Consider the following 16,445-nt stretch of genomic DNA (forward strand, 5'->3'; position numbering starts at 1 on the left):
GGAGGTCGGCGCACTGCCCCGGCGTGGGGGGACCCGCTGGGCTCCGCGGTGTCGCTGGTGCGGGCCCGGCTCGGGGCCGCTCTCAAGTTGGAGCCGGGCGCGGGGCACCTCCGGCACACGCCGGCGGAGGGGAGAGGCTGTTCCCCGGCCGGCTCCGGCGGCGCTGAAGTTGCGGGGACCGCAGGGGGCGGCTTGTGCGCGAGGCGGGCAGGGGCTGCGTCCTCGCCCGCCGGGGGTGTCTGTCTGCCCGCCCGCCCGTCTGTCCCGGGAGGTCCCGCGCTCTCCTGATCCGCGGCCAGGCCCTTTCGCAGTTCCCCGCTGCCCCCCTCCTGCCCGGGACCTTCACGTGGCTGCTCCCAAGCGCTCGGCAGTCCCGGCCCCTCCGGGACAACCGCTTGTTCCCCGGCTTTTCCTTCAGGTGCGAGCTCTAGCTCGGGTATAGGGAAGGCCTGGAGATGGCGGGGGTGGAGAGGGTGAGGAATAGGTGTCCCTTTTTCTTGCCGATCAATAGTTTTGCGATCTGTTTTTCTTAGTTGATTGGTTGGGGGAAGTGGGGGGAGCCCTGTCTCTAAATCCAGAAACTGCTGGAGTTTAAATAAATTGGCCCCCAGGCTTTGGCTGCCCACCCCTCACCCGTGCCGAGGAGCCCGTGTACAGCAAGTGCCTGCGTGTGAGCTCAGAGCGCAGGCAGCCTGCGAGGAGCCGGAAATATGTTACATTGATGTTTGGCATAGCTGCCGTCAAGTTACAGGTGAGGGGAGGTTGTCAGGAAGGGTGTATAGGGGGGGAACGCATTAAAAAGTGAAAATGGCAGGAGTACGGGGTAAGACAAGCTTTCTCGGGGATCTGCATGGGGATAGCGATCTGCTTCCCAGGGGTTTTGCCAGGGTTGATGTAGTTAATATATGAACAGCACATCGAAAAAAGAAAAGAAAAGTGCTTTATAAGTGCAAAATATTATCTGTAGCAAGTGGCTGGTGCCTTTTGACTTTCAGGTGGATTGGGGTGGGGGGGTGGTGGTGAAGTAGCTTTTTGTTTTACTTTTTCCGTTTTACTGTGTTTTTAAAGGTTTTGGATTAAGGTAGTCTTGGCTGAACTTTCCTAACTTGAAAGGATTCTTAATAGTGACCCAGAATACCTACAGGAATACAGAAAATGAGATCCAGATGCAGAATTGTATAAAATAAAATGGATTAAATTAAGATGTATTTAAACATGGGCTGACAACTTTAATTGTAGACGCTTACTCTTGGTTATGTATGTATGCAATTGTACTTGCTTAGAATGGGAAAATAAGCGCTCCTAATTTGACTTTGTTAATGTAACATTTAACACTGGAGAAGAGCTTCTAAATATATTTCCTATTTAAAAAAAAAAAAAAAGCTTCAACAAATGTTTATTGATTAAAACATAGTACTCTAAAGTATCTATCATGTAAATTAAATTCTAGAATGTAATGAACACAGCCAAATGGCATTTTGATAGATTGTTCTATTCTGTTTTTGGTAAAAATAGCTCACTTTTATCATAATTTAATTCCTGTGCATACTGTAAAACCCGTTGTGGAGTATTAATGTATAAACCTTAATTTCGTTTTTGCAAACTAAAAGTGACAGTCTGACTTCAGCGAGGATAGGTTTCTTTTTGAGCCATCCTGGCGATACATGTTTGGACTCACTAGAGCACTTCTGCCTTATTCACTACTTATTACAAACTTTATACAGTTTGTGTCCTGGGTGGATCTTGACTGCATACCCCTTGGCTTCACTAGGGAATCTGTAGGTCATCAACTTTGTACAGTTTTTGCCTGTGGAGGTATTTTGAGGTGGAGAGCACATTCAAACAACCTCTTTCTTCAGGTGCAGGAATTAAATATATTTTATTATTTATTTCAGATAACCTTTTATCTGTATGTTTATGGTGAATTAAAAGCAGAATTTATGCTATATTTCAGGAAAGCCAGTGCTTTTTTTTTATGACTCAGTATTTGGGGTAAAGTTGAGCTTTACAGCACTTTCTGCAGGTGGCATTTTCCCACATGTATGTAGGGTGTACTAGAGGATGGGATTGGAGAAATGTAAATATTGTCCTCCATCTGTACTTTCCTTATCCCAACCCCAGTGGGAGATTCTGCACCTTTTATAAATAACACAATCCCACCTGTGCTCTTTCAGCTAGAACGCTTCATGTAGCTTTGGTTGTAGTTTGAGACCAGCTATGAGGCTGTTTTCATTCCAAACTGTTGCTTTTTCCCTAGAAAACCTGCAAGAACTAAGGTGAGACTTCCTGATCCCAGAAATAAGGGACAAAAACAGGCATGTTCATGATTTACTGGAAGCTGCCCTTCTGGATTGTGCTAGAGAGCCCTGCTTGCCCCTGTTGAGTCTTTACCTACACAATAATATAAAGCAGTGAATATCAACACTGCAGTGAAAGTTGTTGTATCAACATTAACTTAAAAAAAAAAAAGAGCCAAGAAAACTTTGGGTTTGGCTATTATTACTATTATTTTTATTATCAATAATAATACACTCTCTTTTCATTGAGTTACTTTTGTTTATAGAAAGAATGATAATCAAGACTTGGAGGCAACCTATACAATCCAAGAGTTTAAACAACAGATATCAAATACAGAAACATGGTTTGACAGATGTCAAACACGGTCTTTCTCTTCACCTTAAAACCAGTGGTGAAAACTGCTTAAAATGGTTTTTTGCTAGTACAGGTCAATTTTACTTTCTAAATCAACTGAGGAAAATGGATGAAATCTCTACACCATTTGACACATTGTTGAAGGTGGGAAGTATATTTGAACCTAACGTGAAGCAAGTCATAGTGTACGGCTTCAGAGACAGATCCTTGGAAACTTTGGGGTGTCATGGTATGTTTTAAATACCTGGAAGGATTGTTGGAGGTGTGCTGTTGCTCTGAAGAATTTCAACAACCCTCTTGGTGTTAGGCAGTCATGTAATCTTAACTCTTATCCTGTTGTGTAAGTAAAGATGATTATCATGGAAAAGTATGGCCCTCTTAAGTCTGTAATGTTTTGTGCTAGTTATTCATCAACTTAATCCTTATATTGATAGTCTTAAGGGACAGATCAACAATATGAGACGCTCCCATGGGCACAGCATAAAATCCTTAGCTGATGGGCTTAAATAGGTATAACAAGAGGACATAATTTGTTCCTTGGTAGTTTAATTTCTGGTGGTGATTCATAAGATTGCCCAGTTTCAGGTTGAGTTTCAAGGCCAATGGAAATTGTTTGGAAAATAGGCAGTAACGATTGCATGTGAAACTTGCCAATACACATGGAATCAGAGGATGCCATCACCGTATCGTCAGTCTTGAGGACAGATGTACCTTTTAACTTTAGAAAGCAAATAGTTCTTGTAATGGTGCTAAAGAAAGCTCTTATCTTAGCAAACAAGAAAATCTTCCATAAACATTTTGTCTTGTGTCTAGGTATTGCATTACATATTGCAAAAGTAAGGATGAAGCATTAACTCAGTGTGCATGCTGCCACCAGTTGTTTAAAGTAGTAGACCCTTGATCTTCTCCATTTTCAGGTTCATAAAAAAATCTTGTAAATTGTCTGAATAGTAATGAACAGAGTTTAGATACCAAAACAGCATTTAATTGGATACAGGTGAAAGTCTTGGCATCCTGTAGCTGAATTTGATTTTACCAAAACACCAGTCTGTTTGCTTATGGTTGTGCACTTTACTTCTAATACACCAGAAGAGAAGTTAAGAATCACATCTTCCTATTAACTTCTACCTCTTCTCTTGTAAGTCACTGTGAAAGTTGTAGTTTCTAGCCTGGGGTTTAGATAGTAGTGTATTCTCATTGCTGGTTATCAATAATGGTAATTATATACAATGTACTTTTTAAGCACTTATCCAGTATGCATAGTTTGTTTAGCTTTGCAGCACAGTGATGTCTCGTATTTTTACCTGTTGCTTGGATTACAGTAGCCATCAATTATCTCCATATTGTTTGTGCACAAACTGCTTAAGTGCATAGGTACCTATTTGACCCCGCTGTCCACTTTGTAAGATAATCATGCCATATAACTGCATACTCAGTGAGACTGATTAGCACCCTCAATTTCAAGGCTTTCAAAGGATCCTTGAAATGACCAGATCCTGTCAATTTCAGGGTTGGTATTAAAAGCATACGGTTCTGAGAAACAAGGTAAGGAGCCTTAATGAGGCAGGAAAGGCTTAGTGCAGGCTGTTCCTGTAGTTAATGAGCATTGTTTCTATTGAGTTTGGATGACTACTTATTCCAACTAAGTGCATAACCTTTTTTTTCAGTCCTGAGGCTACACACTTAAATGGAATATGCCACATTCATCAAGAGAAGAAGCTATAAGGTCTATAACTACGTTCCTGCTTTCATGATCGTGGGGGTATCAGACGCAGTGAAAACAGCATAGTTCTGCTATAGCAAGAGGGTTAGGGTTTGGGGACTCTATTCAGGGGGGTTGCTTTCTTGCTCTCTTACAGTATTTTGCTTTGAAACTTTCCATACGAGTTTAGAATGGGATGCATTGATTCTAGCTAGTGTTTCCTGTGGAGTGGGAGCCCATCAGCCTAATTTATAGGGAGAATCTCTTTCCTTCCTTCCCTCCCTCCCCAGGAGAAAAACACAATATGGAAACTAGTTGCTGAGCCAGTTTGTAGAAGGTTTGGCTCTAATGGAAGAGTTACGGAGCACTAGTAATTGATCCATAGTTAAGGTTATAACTGAATTTTCATTGCAAGCTGTGTGTGTGTGTGTGTGCGCGCGCGCGCACGCATGTGTGCGTGTGTGTTAACGTTCCTTCCCTTCCTCTTCACTCCCTACCATCATAAACCTCAAAATGAAAACTGGCTTGTCCTTGAAGTAATTTTTTTGTAAATAAATTGTTTTGATACAGAATTAAAACAAGGTTCCTTCTCTCTTTCTCTTCCCTTTCTACCTCCACATAGATAATTTCTTACCAGAACTTAAAAGAGAATGATTCGTACATTTTATGAGTTTGATTCTACAGTCCTTTCCATTTTAAGAGCATTAGAAGCTTTCTGAACAAGGGCTATGCTACTGGGCCTTATATGTTAATACCAAGTATATAACAGGTAAAACAGTTGTTACAGACTTCTGGTAGACAAAGGTATTCTTTATTTGACATCTAACTTCAAAGAATATAGGGGGATCGCAGGAAAGATGGACTGTTATAAATAGGAAAGGGGTGTACCATAGACTAAGTCAGTGTTGTAGCAGTGTGCTGTGATCGTGTTTTTAACATGAACAAACTTAATGAAGTACTTGCAGGTAGAAAACATAAACTTTTTTTCCTTTGGCTTGGCCATTTTTGCCAAGACATTAACAAGTGAGGGTGTGGTAGATTTTCATTGACCTTAGATGAGCCTCTTGGACCTTAGCAAGCAACTGACTCCTCAGTATCAAGAGTGGAGAACACACTTTTCCTAGAAACTTTTCCAGTGCAGATGCTTGTAGAAGTTGCAGAACCTATATCATAGCAGAATCTATAACTTTCAGTTTGTGATCTAGCTTTCCATGTTGACCTTGTTTGTACTAGTCTGCTTTTGCTTCAAGAAGTTCTGTCAGGGAGCAACTGCTAGTGTGTATGCACAGCTGCACAGCGTTTGATGGCTTCATCTGGCTTCACTACAGCAACTGTACGGGCAGGGTGTAAAACGCACCTGTGGTAGGCACAGCTGCTTGAAGGGGCAATGGCAGTGGGTATGGATGTGTCTGCAGATGCCATCTAGCAGCAGAAGCCTTCTTTTGGTCAGAGAACTGGTTAATCTGGCATGAAGAAAGGGGTCTGCCACCACAGGAGAGCTGTTAGTGTGGATGCACTCATGGTCTTGCTGGCACAACTATGTAATACAGGTCAGTGGTGTCAAGATTTTGGCCCCATAGGTCAGATGAATGGCACAGGGCTAGTCTGCAGGCTGGATCAGGCCCTATGCTGCCCCTACCTGTCCAGCCGGGGTCTGGCCCTGCACACCCTATCTAGTGTGGAGGACCACAGCCTGCAGGGACCCCACAGATTTGTGGGGAACTCCATGGACTGAATGTCACAGTGCTGGGGGATGGATCTGGCCTATGGGCCGGGGTAGAGGGATGGATCTGACCTATGGGCCAGGGGTAGATCATGCCTTAATTGGCATGAATTTACTTCTTGCAGAGATTAACTGAACTGGCTGGTGGTTTAATATCTAGTGGTAGGGGGACTGTCCCTTTGTCACATTTGTATTGGACTCTTTCTGTGGGAGTCAACTAAACAAAACTAAAAGTAATACAAAGGAAGAATATACCAGTTTGCTTCTGTTGTTAACAGAGGATGAAAACTATTGTAAAACAAATGAGTAGATGGAAGCTCAGTCTGAACAAATTAAGAATGAATAAATGTAAAGATAATTTTTATAGAAAGTAGACCAGTGGTTCTCAACCTGTGTAAATGCAGGGCACCCCTGCATAACATTTTTTTTATTTGGTGTCACCTGGGTTGAGAACTACTGTTGTGCTGCTATGATTTACTTCGCTTGTTCTCAGTAGGGGTCATGCTGCTGCTGCCAGAGCCAGGTGGAACTGCCCTGTGTTCCTTGCCTGAGTCAGACCTGGAAGGGTTGCAACGGGAGCATGTGTTCCTATCTGTATTAGGGTTATCTGGTAAACCTTAAAGCAGGTAGGAGTGGCCAGTCCTTCCCATGCTTCTCTCAGAAACAGAAGCATGTGGGACAGTTCCACCTGTTCATAGAAAATAAGGGAGAGGCATCACTGAAGAAGACTTGAAGCTGAAGGGGATATTTTGAATGGGACATGAGGATGAGGAGACAAGAACTGGTGTATAGAGGAGTGGAGTATGCAGGCCTCTAAAGAGTACCCTAGGACAGCTGAACATCATGGTGAGAGACTTGGACTTCTCAAGAAATATGAAAGGAAATTAGACCTCACTACCAGTGTAGTTAATAACATCTTAAATTATTAAAGCCAAAATGAAAATTTAATAATTATAAGAAAAAAAAATCTCTCACTTGACACTATATATACTGTTCATTTACTACTTTTCTGTCTGCCTGGATAATGAAAATAGACTAGTCATTTTCATTTTTGTTTCTAGTCTTTTTTTTTTTCTTTCTAATCCTTCAGCACTACAAAACATGTAGGTTGTAGAAGAACACAGAACTCTGAACAAATACTTATATTTCATTAACATTTAATTTGGGAAATATTTTTAATTTATAGATCTCTCTCTAAAAATATGAGTGTTTTGACCTAAACTGATAACAGCCCTTAAAGATCTCCTTTAAATACTTGGATTTAGTAAAAGCAAGTACAAACTGGAATTGGTAGGATCCACAGGTTTATACAGCTTTTGCTTATGACTTTAATATGGCAGGCTTTATGCACCATTATTCTTGATCCATTCTGTAACGATTTAGCAGAACATATTTATTCATACTGAAATAAAATCTAGTTTAAACTTTGTAAAGTAAGAACAAGAAGACAGCAACAGTGCATCAGTTTAAGGCTAGTGCACTACACAAGACCTTGTTTTAAAGACTGTCTTTTAGACTGTGGTGTTGGCAGCATGTATGCCACAAGTGGCGCAGGCAGCTTCTGTGTGTAATGCAGCAAGTTAGGGAGGGGCCAGGCAATATAGTAGCAGATGGGGCAGGGAGCAGAACGGAGAGGAGCAGATGGGGCAGGAGAAGAGGGTTGGAGTGGCACTTGAAAAGGACACAGGACTTAATTTGTGGTGTGCTTGCCAATGAGGTTGATTTCTACTCTTTTGGACTCAAGATCCCTTTATTGCAAAGGTGGGCAATTATTTGGGCTGGAGGGTCACTTAGGGAGTTTTGGTGAACTGTTTGGGGGGGTGGGGGAGGGAGGGATGCTGACCTGGCCCACAACAGCTAACCAAAACTCCATTAAAGGCTTGTGCTTGGTCAGGCAGCTGAGATGGGCCATGGGTGGATGGGGCTGGGGCTGGGATTGGGATTGCGGGGCAGTGCCATGATCCAGTCCCCGCATACCCCTGTAATAGGCACCAGTTCTGTGGGCAGGAACATGCAGAGAACGCATCACGGCTGTGCCCTGTGCTGTCACCGCCCAGTGATCCTGGGATCTCCATGGGACCATTGTGGACCTGGGCACATGAAATGGGAGTGTGGGTGGGGAGCAGCTTTGGAGTGGGATGGGCAGGCCAGGGCAGGCAGGACCAGGATTGGAATTGAGAGATGGGGCAGTGACAGTGTGGGGCTAGGGCCCAGGACAGAGCCACGATCTGTTCCCCACACACCTGCCCATAGAATCAACACCTGTTGAAGGGATGAACAGGCAGCTAATTGTACCTCTGCCCAGGCCCTGGCCCAGTGTTCCCTCTAAGGTGTAGTGGTCCGTGAACGCGCCGCTTCGGTCCGTTTCCTAATTGGTCCCTTCTCCCCCTTTCGGCATTCACCCTCTTCACACTAATGCTTGGACATTGTAAAATTAATATAAAGACAAATGCATTTTAGGGAGTAGGGGATTGAGTATTCATTTGGAATTTATTTATTTTTATTTTTCACTTATTAACAAGCCTGATAACAACCAACTTAACTTGTACCATTTCTAGCTTTACTGCACCATATATTTCATATATTGGCAGTGTATAAATAGTGAAGGCCCTCAAAGCCAGGAACCTCAGCCCCCGACCCTGCATGGCCTCTGGGAGCGAAGCGGAGCCTCACCTCTGGGAGCGAGGAGGCATGTGATGTTGGGGTTGGGGAGCGGAGCAGTTTTCCGGTGCTGGCGAAGCCCGCGCCAGCCCCAGCCCCCACCTCGCCACCAGGAGTGGAGCAGTGTCCCCGTCCTGGCCCCAGCCCCTGCCTCGCCTCGCCTCATCTCATGTTGGGGCTGGGGAGCAGAGCAGTTTTCTGGCACCGGCAGAACCCGAGCCAGCCCCCATCCCTGTCTCACGGTGCCTCTGGGAGTGAGGAGGCACATGGTGCCCGGGCTCGGAAGGAGAGCAGTTCCTCAGCGCCAGCCCCTGCCTCGCCTTGCCTCCAGCAGCACATGTTCTCAGGGAGGAACTGCTGCTGAGCTTACCTCCGTAAGTGTCCCATGCTGGCCTTGATGTCTCTGCCACGCTCAGCTTGTTGCCTCTCGAAGCCACAACCCAGCTTCTCACCTAGTGGGTGCGTGGCATTAATGAGCTTGTGTGTGGCATGGTTTTAAAGCGTGTGCAGCTGCACGTGGATGCAGCTTAGAGGGACCCTTGCCCTGCTCTGCATTCTCACTGCCCCATGGTTGCACCCCATGATCCTGGCCCCAGCCACCAGTCCTGCTCCCGGATGTTGCTTCCTGCCCACCTGCAGCCCGTACAGCCAAGTCTGCTTGTCTGCATGCCCTGCCTGTGTGGGTTCTGCCCCTGGTAGTGGGTGCAGGGCTGATCAGCCAGGGTTCCCAGGCAGTGGGGGCCAGGTCCAGCAGCAGCAGCCAGAAGGAACTTCTGCCAGGAAGCAAGTCTGGCTGCTGTGCCACCCCAGCCCTGCTGCACATGCGGGGGTGGTGGAACCAACCGCATGCGCCATAGCCTGGGCTGCCGCCCATGCGTGGGCTGGGTGGTGCCGAGGGACCCGCCACAGGCCAGACAGAATTGCATAGTGGGCTGTATTTTGCTCACCCCTGCTTGAGAGAGAGAGATTAGAGGGAGAATCTCTAATCTCTCTCTCTTTCCCCCCAGTGGCTTTGTCATCATGATAGTAATGACTTTGTGAAATTAGTTGAAGATTTCAGTTTTGTGCTTGGGCGTTGTTGCACATCTCTTCCCACCTCTGCTCACTTGACCTCTGTGCATTTATTTTCTCTTTTAGTATGCATGTTATTGATAGTGACCTTGCTTCATAAAGCGTTTTGACATAAGTGGATGAAAGGCTGTGTGTTACCACTATGCAAATTTCTTTTTTGATTACTCCTTTTTGATTTTGTACCTATGTAGATAAGGAGGACTTTAGTTTTCAGGCTGAAGGTGTACATCTTTCTCCAACACTAACTTATTCTTTTTAACAGAGAAAACACACAAGTAAAAGATGTAGCATTTCTAAATGTTGGATTGCTAAACTTTCAGTCTGTTGCTAACAGCAATAAGTCTCTTGAAATGAATGGGAGCATGAAAACTTGAGTGGTTACATATGTCCTAGTGGCTGTAGATACCAGTCACTGTAAAAAAAATCTTATTAGCAAATAGTTACAAAATGTTGATGTCCTTAAACCAGCCTTCTGTTGTTTAAAAGCACATTGTCCTACCTATATCATGACTGTTTCTCATCCCTTGAGGGCGGGATATTGGATGTTTCAAACTTTTCTTTAGATTCTTAAAGCACATGCAAAACTTACAATATGACTCTCTAATAAATAGACAGTGTACTAATATACAACAGTTTGTGTTTGCATCATGTAAAAGTGCAGTCATTAGTTAATTGCTGTCACTTGTAATAGGATTGAAGTAGTTCTCTGTGTTTTGGGGAGTGTGGGGAAGATATATCTATAACACTTTAAATGGAAATCTCCATTAACTGTCAGTTTTTAATTATTCTAGCCAAGCCAGCCTCTGCTGGTTATAATGATAATAACCAGCCTCTGCTGGTTCTGATAATTATAAACTGCAGTTTTGAAACACAGGTCTGATGCATCAGATTGCAGAAGATGGTGAATACTCCAAGCTATTTTATGAAACATGTTAGATTAATATCTGAAGTCCTCAGTTCACTAAACGAGTATGATATGGTAGATTGAAGCTTTTCCATAGCACCCCTTGTGTCTCATAGTATTCAGCTCTTGTAATCCAAATATCCATACTGTTTTAGCCAAGATTGTCAACTTTATAGAGATTGTTATTTAGATACCTACTTGTTCTCTGATAAATATGAATTGATTTACCTTCTCATTTCATATATTTCTGCACTGAATAGATACCGGGTGATAACTTTCAGTCATTAGATTGGTGAGAAGGAATGACCAGTTTCCTGATGAGCAGGGCCTTGCACATACCTGATGTAGGACTTCTCACGTGTAGGTCTTGGTGATTTTTTACAAAGATGGGTAAGGTAAGTATTGCCTCTCATTTGCAGAGCCCAGAGCCCTGACCCAGAAAAGCACTAAGGCACATGCACAATTTCAATCTTGATTAGTCCCAGCATTTCATTGAATTTGGGCCAAAAATAGTTGCCGTTTCTCATATGAGATGAGACTAGAACTGGGTTTTCTGATTGCCTGGTCTGCCAGTTCAGTTACTGACAATTGTTGCAAAAGTTATTCAGTCTGTTTCTAAGCATTTATTTTTATCTTGTGCTTCTACTGAACTTAAGTGGGGGAGGGAGGAAAAACCAAATACCAGACAGGTTTAAACAGGGAATATAAATGGTCACCAGAATTGCTCAGTAAAATAAAACAAACTTACTGTGTGTGTGTATAATTATTTTCATTTTTATTTTTATTGGGTATTTACATATGTTTATATGGGTGTGCATCAAAATAATTTTGGCGTCATGGTATCATTTAAATGAAAATATTGATTTTTTTCAAACGGGAATAATTTATCATGTGAAAGATAATATCACTTTAGCTGTTAATTTTGTCAGCAAATTAATTTGCTGCTTTTTTTTTCTTGTTGATAGCACTAAAGTAAAATTTTTGGCTTGGCATCTATGGCATGAAAATAGTATTTTTCTGATATCAATTTGTGGAATAAGCATACTTTTTTTCCCCTCCTTAAACTCAAGGAAACTAGCCATAATGGCCTAGCAAAAAATAAAAAGAAGAAGAAAGAACAAGAGTCTTAGAATTGGGTCTCAATCTGGAATTGACCCTGTATGTGGAAACTCTTGTATATGGAGTGCTTATGGGATTGGAGCCTTCATTTCTTTTATGAGTGCAAGAATTGTACAATGTAATTTAAAAACAAAGCAAAGTTTATGAACATGTTGATTTTCTTTCTCGGTATTGCCCAGCCTGCCTTTCAGGAGGCAATTACTATAAGCTGTAGCTTTTTTTTTGAGAGTAAGCTTGCTTGTATTTTCTTTGACATTGGGTTCTGATATTGAAAGTAACAGGGTATTGGAAAAGGATGTCCTAAAATGATCTCATCAGTTCATCTGTTCTTCACCATCCATGAGTGTCCACTCCTTTGCTCAGATGAGCATTTTGTACCCAAAAGCCAAAACCTATGTACAAATCCAGTTAACTGTCTTGATAATAGTGACCTGAATATTCCTACTGGTATAACATGCATGTAGGAAGCCTGTTTTCTTGTTTTCACTCACTGTAACAAGAAAGAAATTTTGTGCATCTGAGCTGGCTTGTAAGAATATTAAGGAGCAAGTAAGTGTAGAGGAAATTGCCATGTCTACGTTCTAAACAGTGGTTTTGCTAACATCAGACCTAGTCCTGCAAGATGTTAGATGCTGTTTCTTACTGAAGGCTCTTAGTACCTGCAGAATTAGGCCTTATTTCCCCAGTTATCTTAGGTTAGGCTGTGCGCCAGGTTACTTTTTACTTACAATTCCCCCCCCCCCGCTATGTTACTGACCTGCATGTATAAAACATTAATTATTTTCTGCTCACCCAGAAAAATAGCTTTTGATATTGGGGTCTTGGTACATGTGTAGACAGAGCTTTAGTGAGTCTTCTAATTGAAAAACTGTGTTATGAGGCTGCCATCATCCATCTGCCTAATGCCTCGGTATTTTGTATCCCTTTCTGTCAGTCTTCCTAAATCCCTCCTTGCTTCCCATGCTATAAAATGACTGTAAAACTTCTTCCCCCTCAAATATAAGTGCAACACAAAGGCTTCAAACTTCACACTAGATTGTGCTGTGGTCACTGTGCTCCAGATAGTAAGTTAAAATTCTGTTAGCAGTTGAGACATTCTGGCATATCCTGAGAGCAGTTGGCATTCCTTTTTAATATGCCCATTCTTATAGTATACTAACTAAAATGTTTTGTATTAATGTCATTATTTATGATTTTTCTGCCCTCTCTATAGGGTTTGAAGTCTAGAATCGCAACTGGAAATCTAAAAACTCTTCCAGTTAAAAATTTATTTTATAAATCTTGGGACGTCAAGGCACATGTGCAAGAACAACTGCTTTTTGTCATTCAGTATCACCTTTCCTCATTATTGCAGTGTAACCCCTGTAATGTAGCTGTTGCCTTTTGTTCCCCCAAATTGATGTATTTCAATGATGGTGTATGTGGCTTTATGAAGGTCTTTAATTCATACAGTGAAAGATTATTAGTGCATGCAGGATATATAAAATACTGTCTCTCTCCTATATGTAATGTAGTTAAATATAGAAAACAGAAATAACTAGGCATTATTCTAATTTTTCACTGTATATGTGAAGTATGTTTGTTGTGTGGCTACATATGCTTGCTGTTTTAGCAGCTTTCCTTTTGGAAGAAAATTGCTTCTATTTTTTTTAAAGCATTCAATACTCATAGTATTTTTTTGCTTCTACATTTGTCATAGCAAAATGTAACCATATATCTTGGTGTTTGTGTACCCAGTGTGTTTGTTTACTGCAATGATTTTACCAGCAAATTGCAAAGTTAGGTTCAAATGGTAGCACATTTTTATTCCATAGCTAGTTTTTAGAATTATGATGGCTGACAGTAATCCTTTTGTTGACTGTCAACTATTTTTCATAATGAATTTATTATTTGAATGCTGACTTAAGTTTTGACACTTTCTGTTTGTTCAGCTGTCAGTTCCACTAATTTGGATGGCTGATAAAGCCCTTCAGATCTTTGCATTAAAGTAGGCCATCCTTTACTGCCCTGATGATCTCTTGTAAAGAGCTATAATAATATCTTTGTCTTTTTCCTAGAACCATAGTTTCTAGTACACTTTACAATCTTCTCCTCAGCGTGACAGTAAGTTAGTGTTCTGTTTGGGTAGAACGGGTTGCTGTAGTGTTTTAATTGGATATTTATGCTTCAAGGGATATTAATGCATCTTAAATTTTTTACGTTGTGACTTTGATCTTGAGGGATTCCAAAGTACTTTCTGTATTACTCATGCTGGAATTGCTTCAGTTTACCACCACTTGTATAGGGGAATTTTCAGTTGTATTACAGGACACGGACCCTTTGACAGAAGAGGGTATCCCTACGTAACAGGTCAACAAAGTGGAGACCAGTCAAAACTGGGGAGGAGAGGGTGTGATTCTAAAGAGGTAGAACTTAATTTCCCGCATTGGAATTTCCATAGGACAGAGGTTAGTCGTACTACTGCAGATAATGCCATAAGATCTTTCACAAGTAATTTGGATTTTATGCCTCAACCAAAAGCTTCAAAGTTGATCCTGGACTATAGATGTTTAAGGAGACATTAACTGATGTTGTTACTAACCAGATCCTCTAGTTTTCTGTTGGACCTGAGTGAATAGTCAGGTAATGTCAGGGAGAATCTATTGCAGTTTTAAGGAAAAGAGATCAAAGTGGGAACATGTCTGCACAATACTGGTCACCACAGCAGGTTCTTATGTTTCGCATACCCTTTTCTTTGAACAACCCTTAAGTATATAGCATGTTATCACTTTGGCAAGCCACCAACCTTAAGGGAAAGTCTTTCTGACCAAAGCTGTCATTGTGAAAAACATTTTAGAAGGGTGCTTCCCCTTAAGCCAGGATCTTGCAGCTTTCGAAGGAAGCAACATTGCTAGTTCTTTTCAAGTTGACCTTACAGTTGTGAGCAGGATGATATCCAACTATCCCATGTTTCATTTTTCATTAGTCTTAGTTAAATTAGAAGTTAGTTTTTAAAAACTAACAAACTATTAGAAGTCTTTAAAGCCTTGTCAACCCTTGAGTTTCTCCCCATGCTAACACTGGTTCAGCAGAGCCACTTGTATAACTGGAGGACAGTTCCTTGTTTCCTCCCTAAAGTCTTCTCAGGCACAGCCTTAAATGGTCTGTCTCTAAAAATCCAGCACAATGATTGAGTTAGTAACTCAAACTGCACTAAGGAACTTCTGTCTAATGAAAAAGGCCTTGAAAACGATATGAATCTTCCCTGTGGTATTAAACCAGAACTTTCCCCTTAGCTGGTTTCATCAGTGTGAACCTGTAGGTTATTTGAGGTTTTGCTATATGGTGTGGGGGTTTTTTCAGCAGACAGAATTTTTAGGTGGAGAAGGAAAAGTGAGAAGGTGTGTAGTGGTGAAACTGTTTCCAGGGGTTTGGTTTTTATTACAGCACATACATTTTGTTTCTCAGGCTGCTTTCCCAATTGCTGAACCAGATGTCCTCAGTAGTTTGTGCTATGAGATGTTAAGTAATTAGATCATTCAAATTCTGGTTAAACATAATTAGAGCTCTGTGTAAACTGAGTGAAGCTGACAGGTTTTATAGGTTGGTCATAGCAAAAATCTCAAATTTTATAGCTTAATGTTAATACAAAAAGATTTAAACCTCCCCTCCCTCAAATAAAAAGGTGTTTAGACTGTGGGTTTAGACCTTTATTAGATGCACATTTAAAGTACTTACTCAAAATGTTTTCAGCCTTTAAAAATTGCCATGTTTGTTTAAAATCCCATATAGAGTGTGCAACACAAGCATTACACCCTTTCTATTAATTCTGAATATGAATCTGACAACTGGTTGATCCAGTTTCATTATATGGATAAAAGGAAAGTGAAAATCAACAACAAAATTGCTACTACAACTTAGAGAACAGATGGAAAAAAGTGCATTTTTTATTAATGATTCCCTTTTTAATAATGATTCTCTTTTAATAATCTAGGGGTGATTTAAGTCTGAGGGGCAGTGTGTCCTCTGTGCTTTGCTTTCCTTCCCTGTCATTTATCTGCCTTGTCCGTTAAGACTGCAAGTTCTTCAGGGCAGTGAATGTCTTTGATTATATTTCTAGAGCCCCTACGGCAACGGTCCATCTTAGCTAATAAGCCAGATCTGAGTAGTGGTCTCAATTCCTTTTGAACAACCTTTGGCTTTCAGAATCCCATTCTTTGCCTGTTAATAGGGCCTTACCCAAACAAATCTGGTTGCTCTTAAACAGTAGGAGCAAAAGGAAAAGAATCTATTTCTCTATTAATAGTAGCATGTATATTGGTACTAAAAAGTAGCAACGAAGAACATGAATATGAAGCTTTAAACAGTAGATACGTTGTGGGAGATTTCATTCATCTGACTTGTTTAGAATTAAGTAATGAAGCAGCAACTTTACACTTTGTCCCTTGTGGGCACAAAAGTGCCACACTTGCATTTGTTTAATACTATTATTTTATGCTAGTAGACTGGAGCATAAAATTTTTTCTAGAGGAAAATGTTGACAGACTATTTTATTTATATATATATATATATATATATATATATATATGTTCCTTTCTGTATAGCCATGTTGTTAGTATTTGGGACCCTTTTGT

General features: G+C 41.4%; 1 protein-coding gene across 9 annotated transcripts in view; it reads left to right on the top strand.

Annotated features, from left to right (window-relative positions):
- The first annotated feature begins 584 nt into the window (after nucleotides 1-584).
- CUX1 (cut like homeobox 1) overlaps nucleotides 585-16,445 on the top strand; it is a 549,359-nt gene continuing 533,498 nt past the window's right edge. For 2 of the 9 annotated variants that reach the window (XM_019511454.1, XM_019511458.1), the window contains exon 1: nucleotides 585-751. In XM_019511454.1, the coding sequence (XP_019366999.1) occupies nucleotides 722-751 (30 nt within the window). In that variant the 5' untranslated portion in view covers nucleotides 585-721. Of the gene's footprint in view, nucleotides 752-11,083; nucleotides 11,109-16,445 lie in introns of those variants that run through there. The other 7 variants (XM_019511453.1, XM_019511457.1, XM_019511456.1 and 4 more) reach the window with 5 other exon arrangements.

This window comes from Gavialis gangeticus, unplaced genomic scaffold (genome assembly GCF_001723915.1).
Source record: "Gavialis gangeticus isolate Ggan-Ray unplaced genomic scaffold, GavGan_comp1, whole genome shotgun sequence".
Taxonomy (NCBI): Eukaryota; Metazoa; Chordata; order Crocodylia; family Gavialidae; genus Gavialis; species Gavialis gangeticus.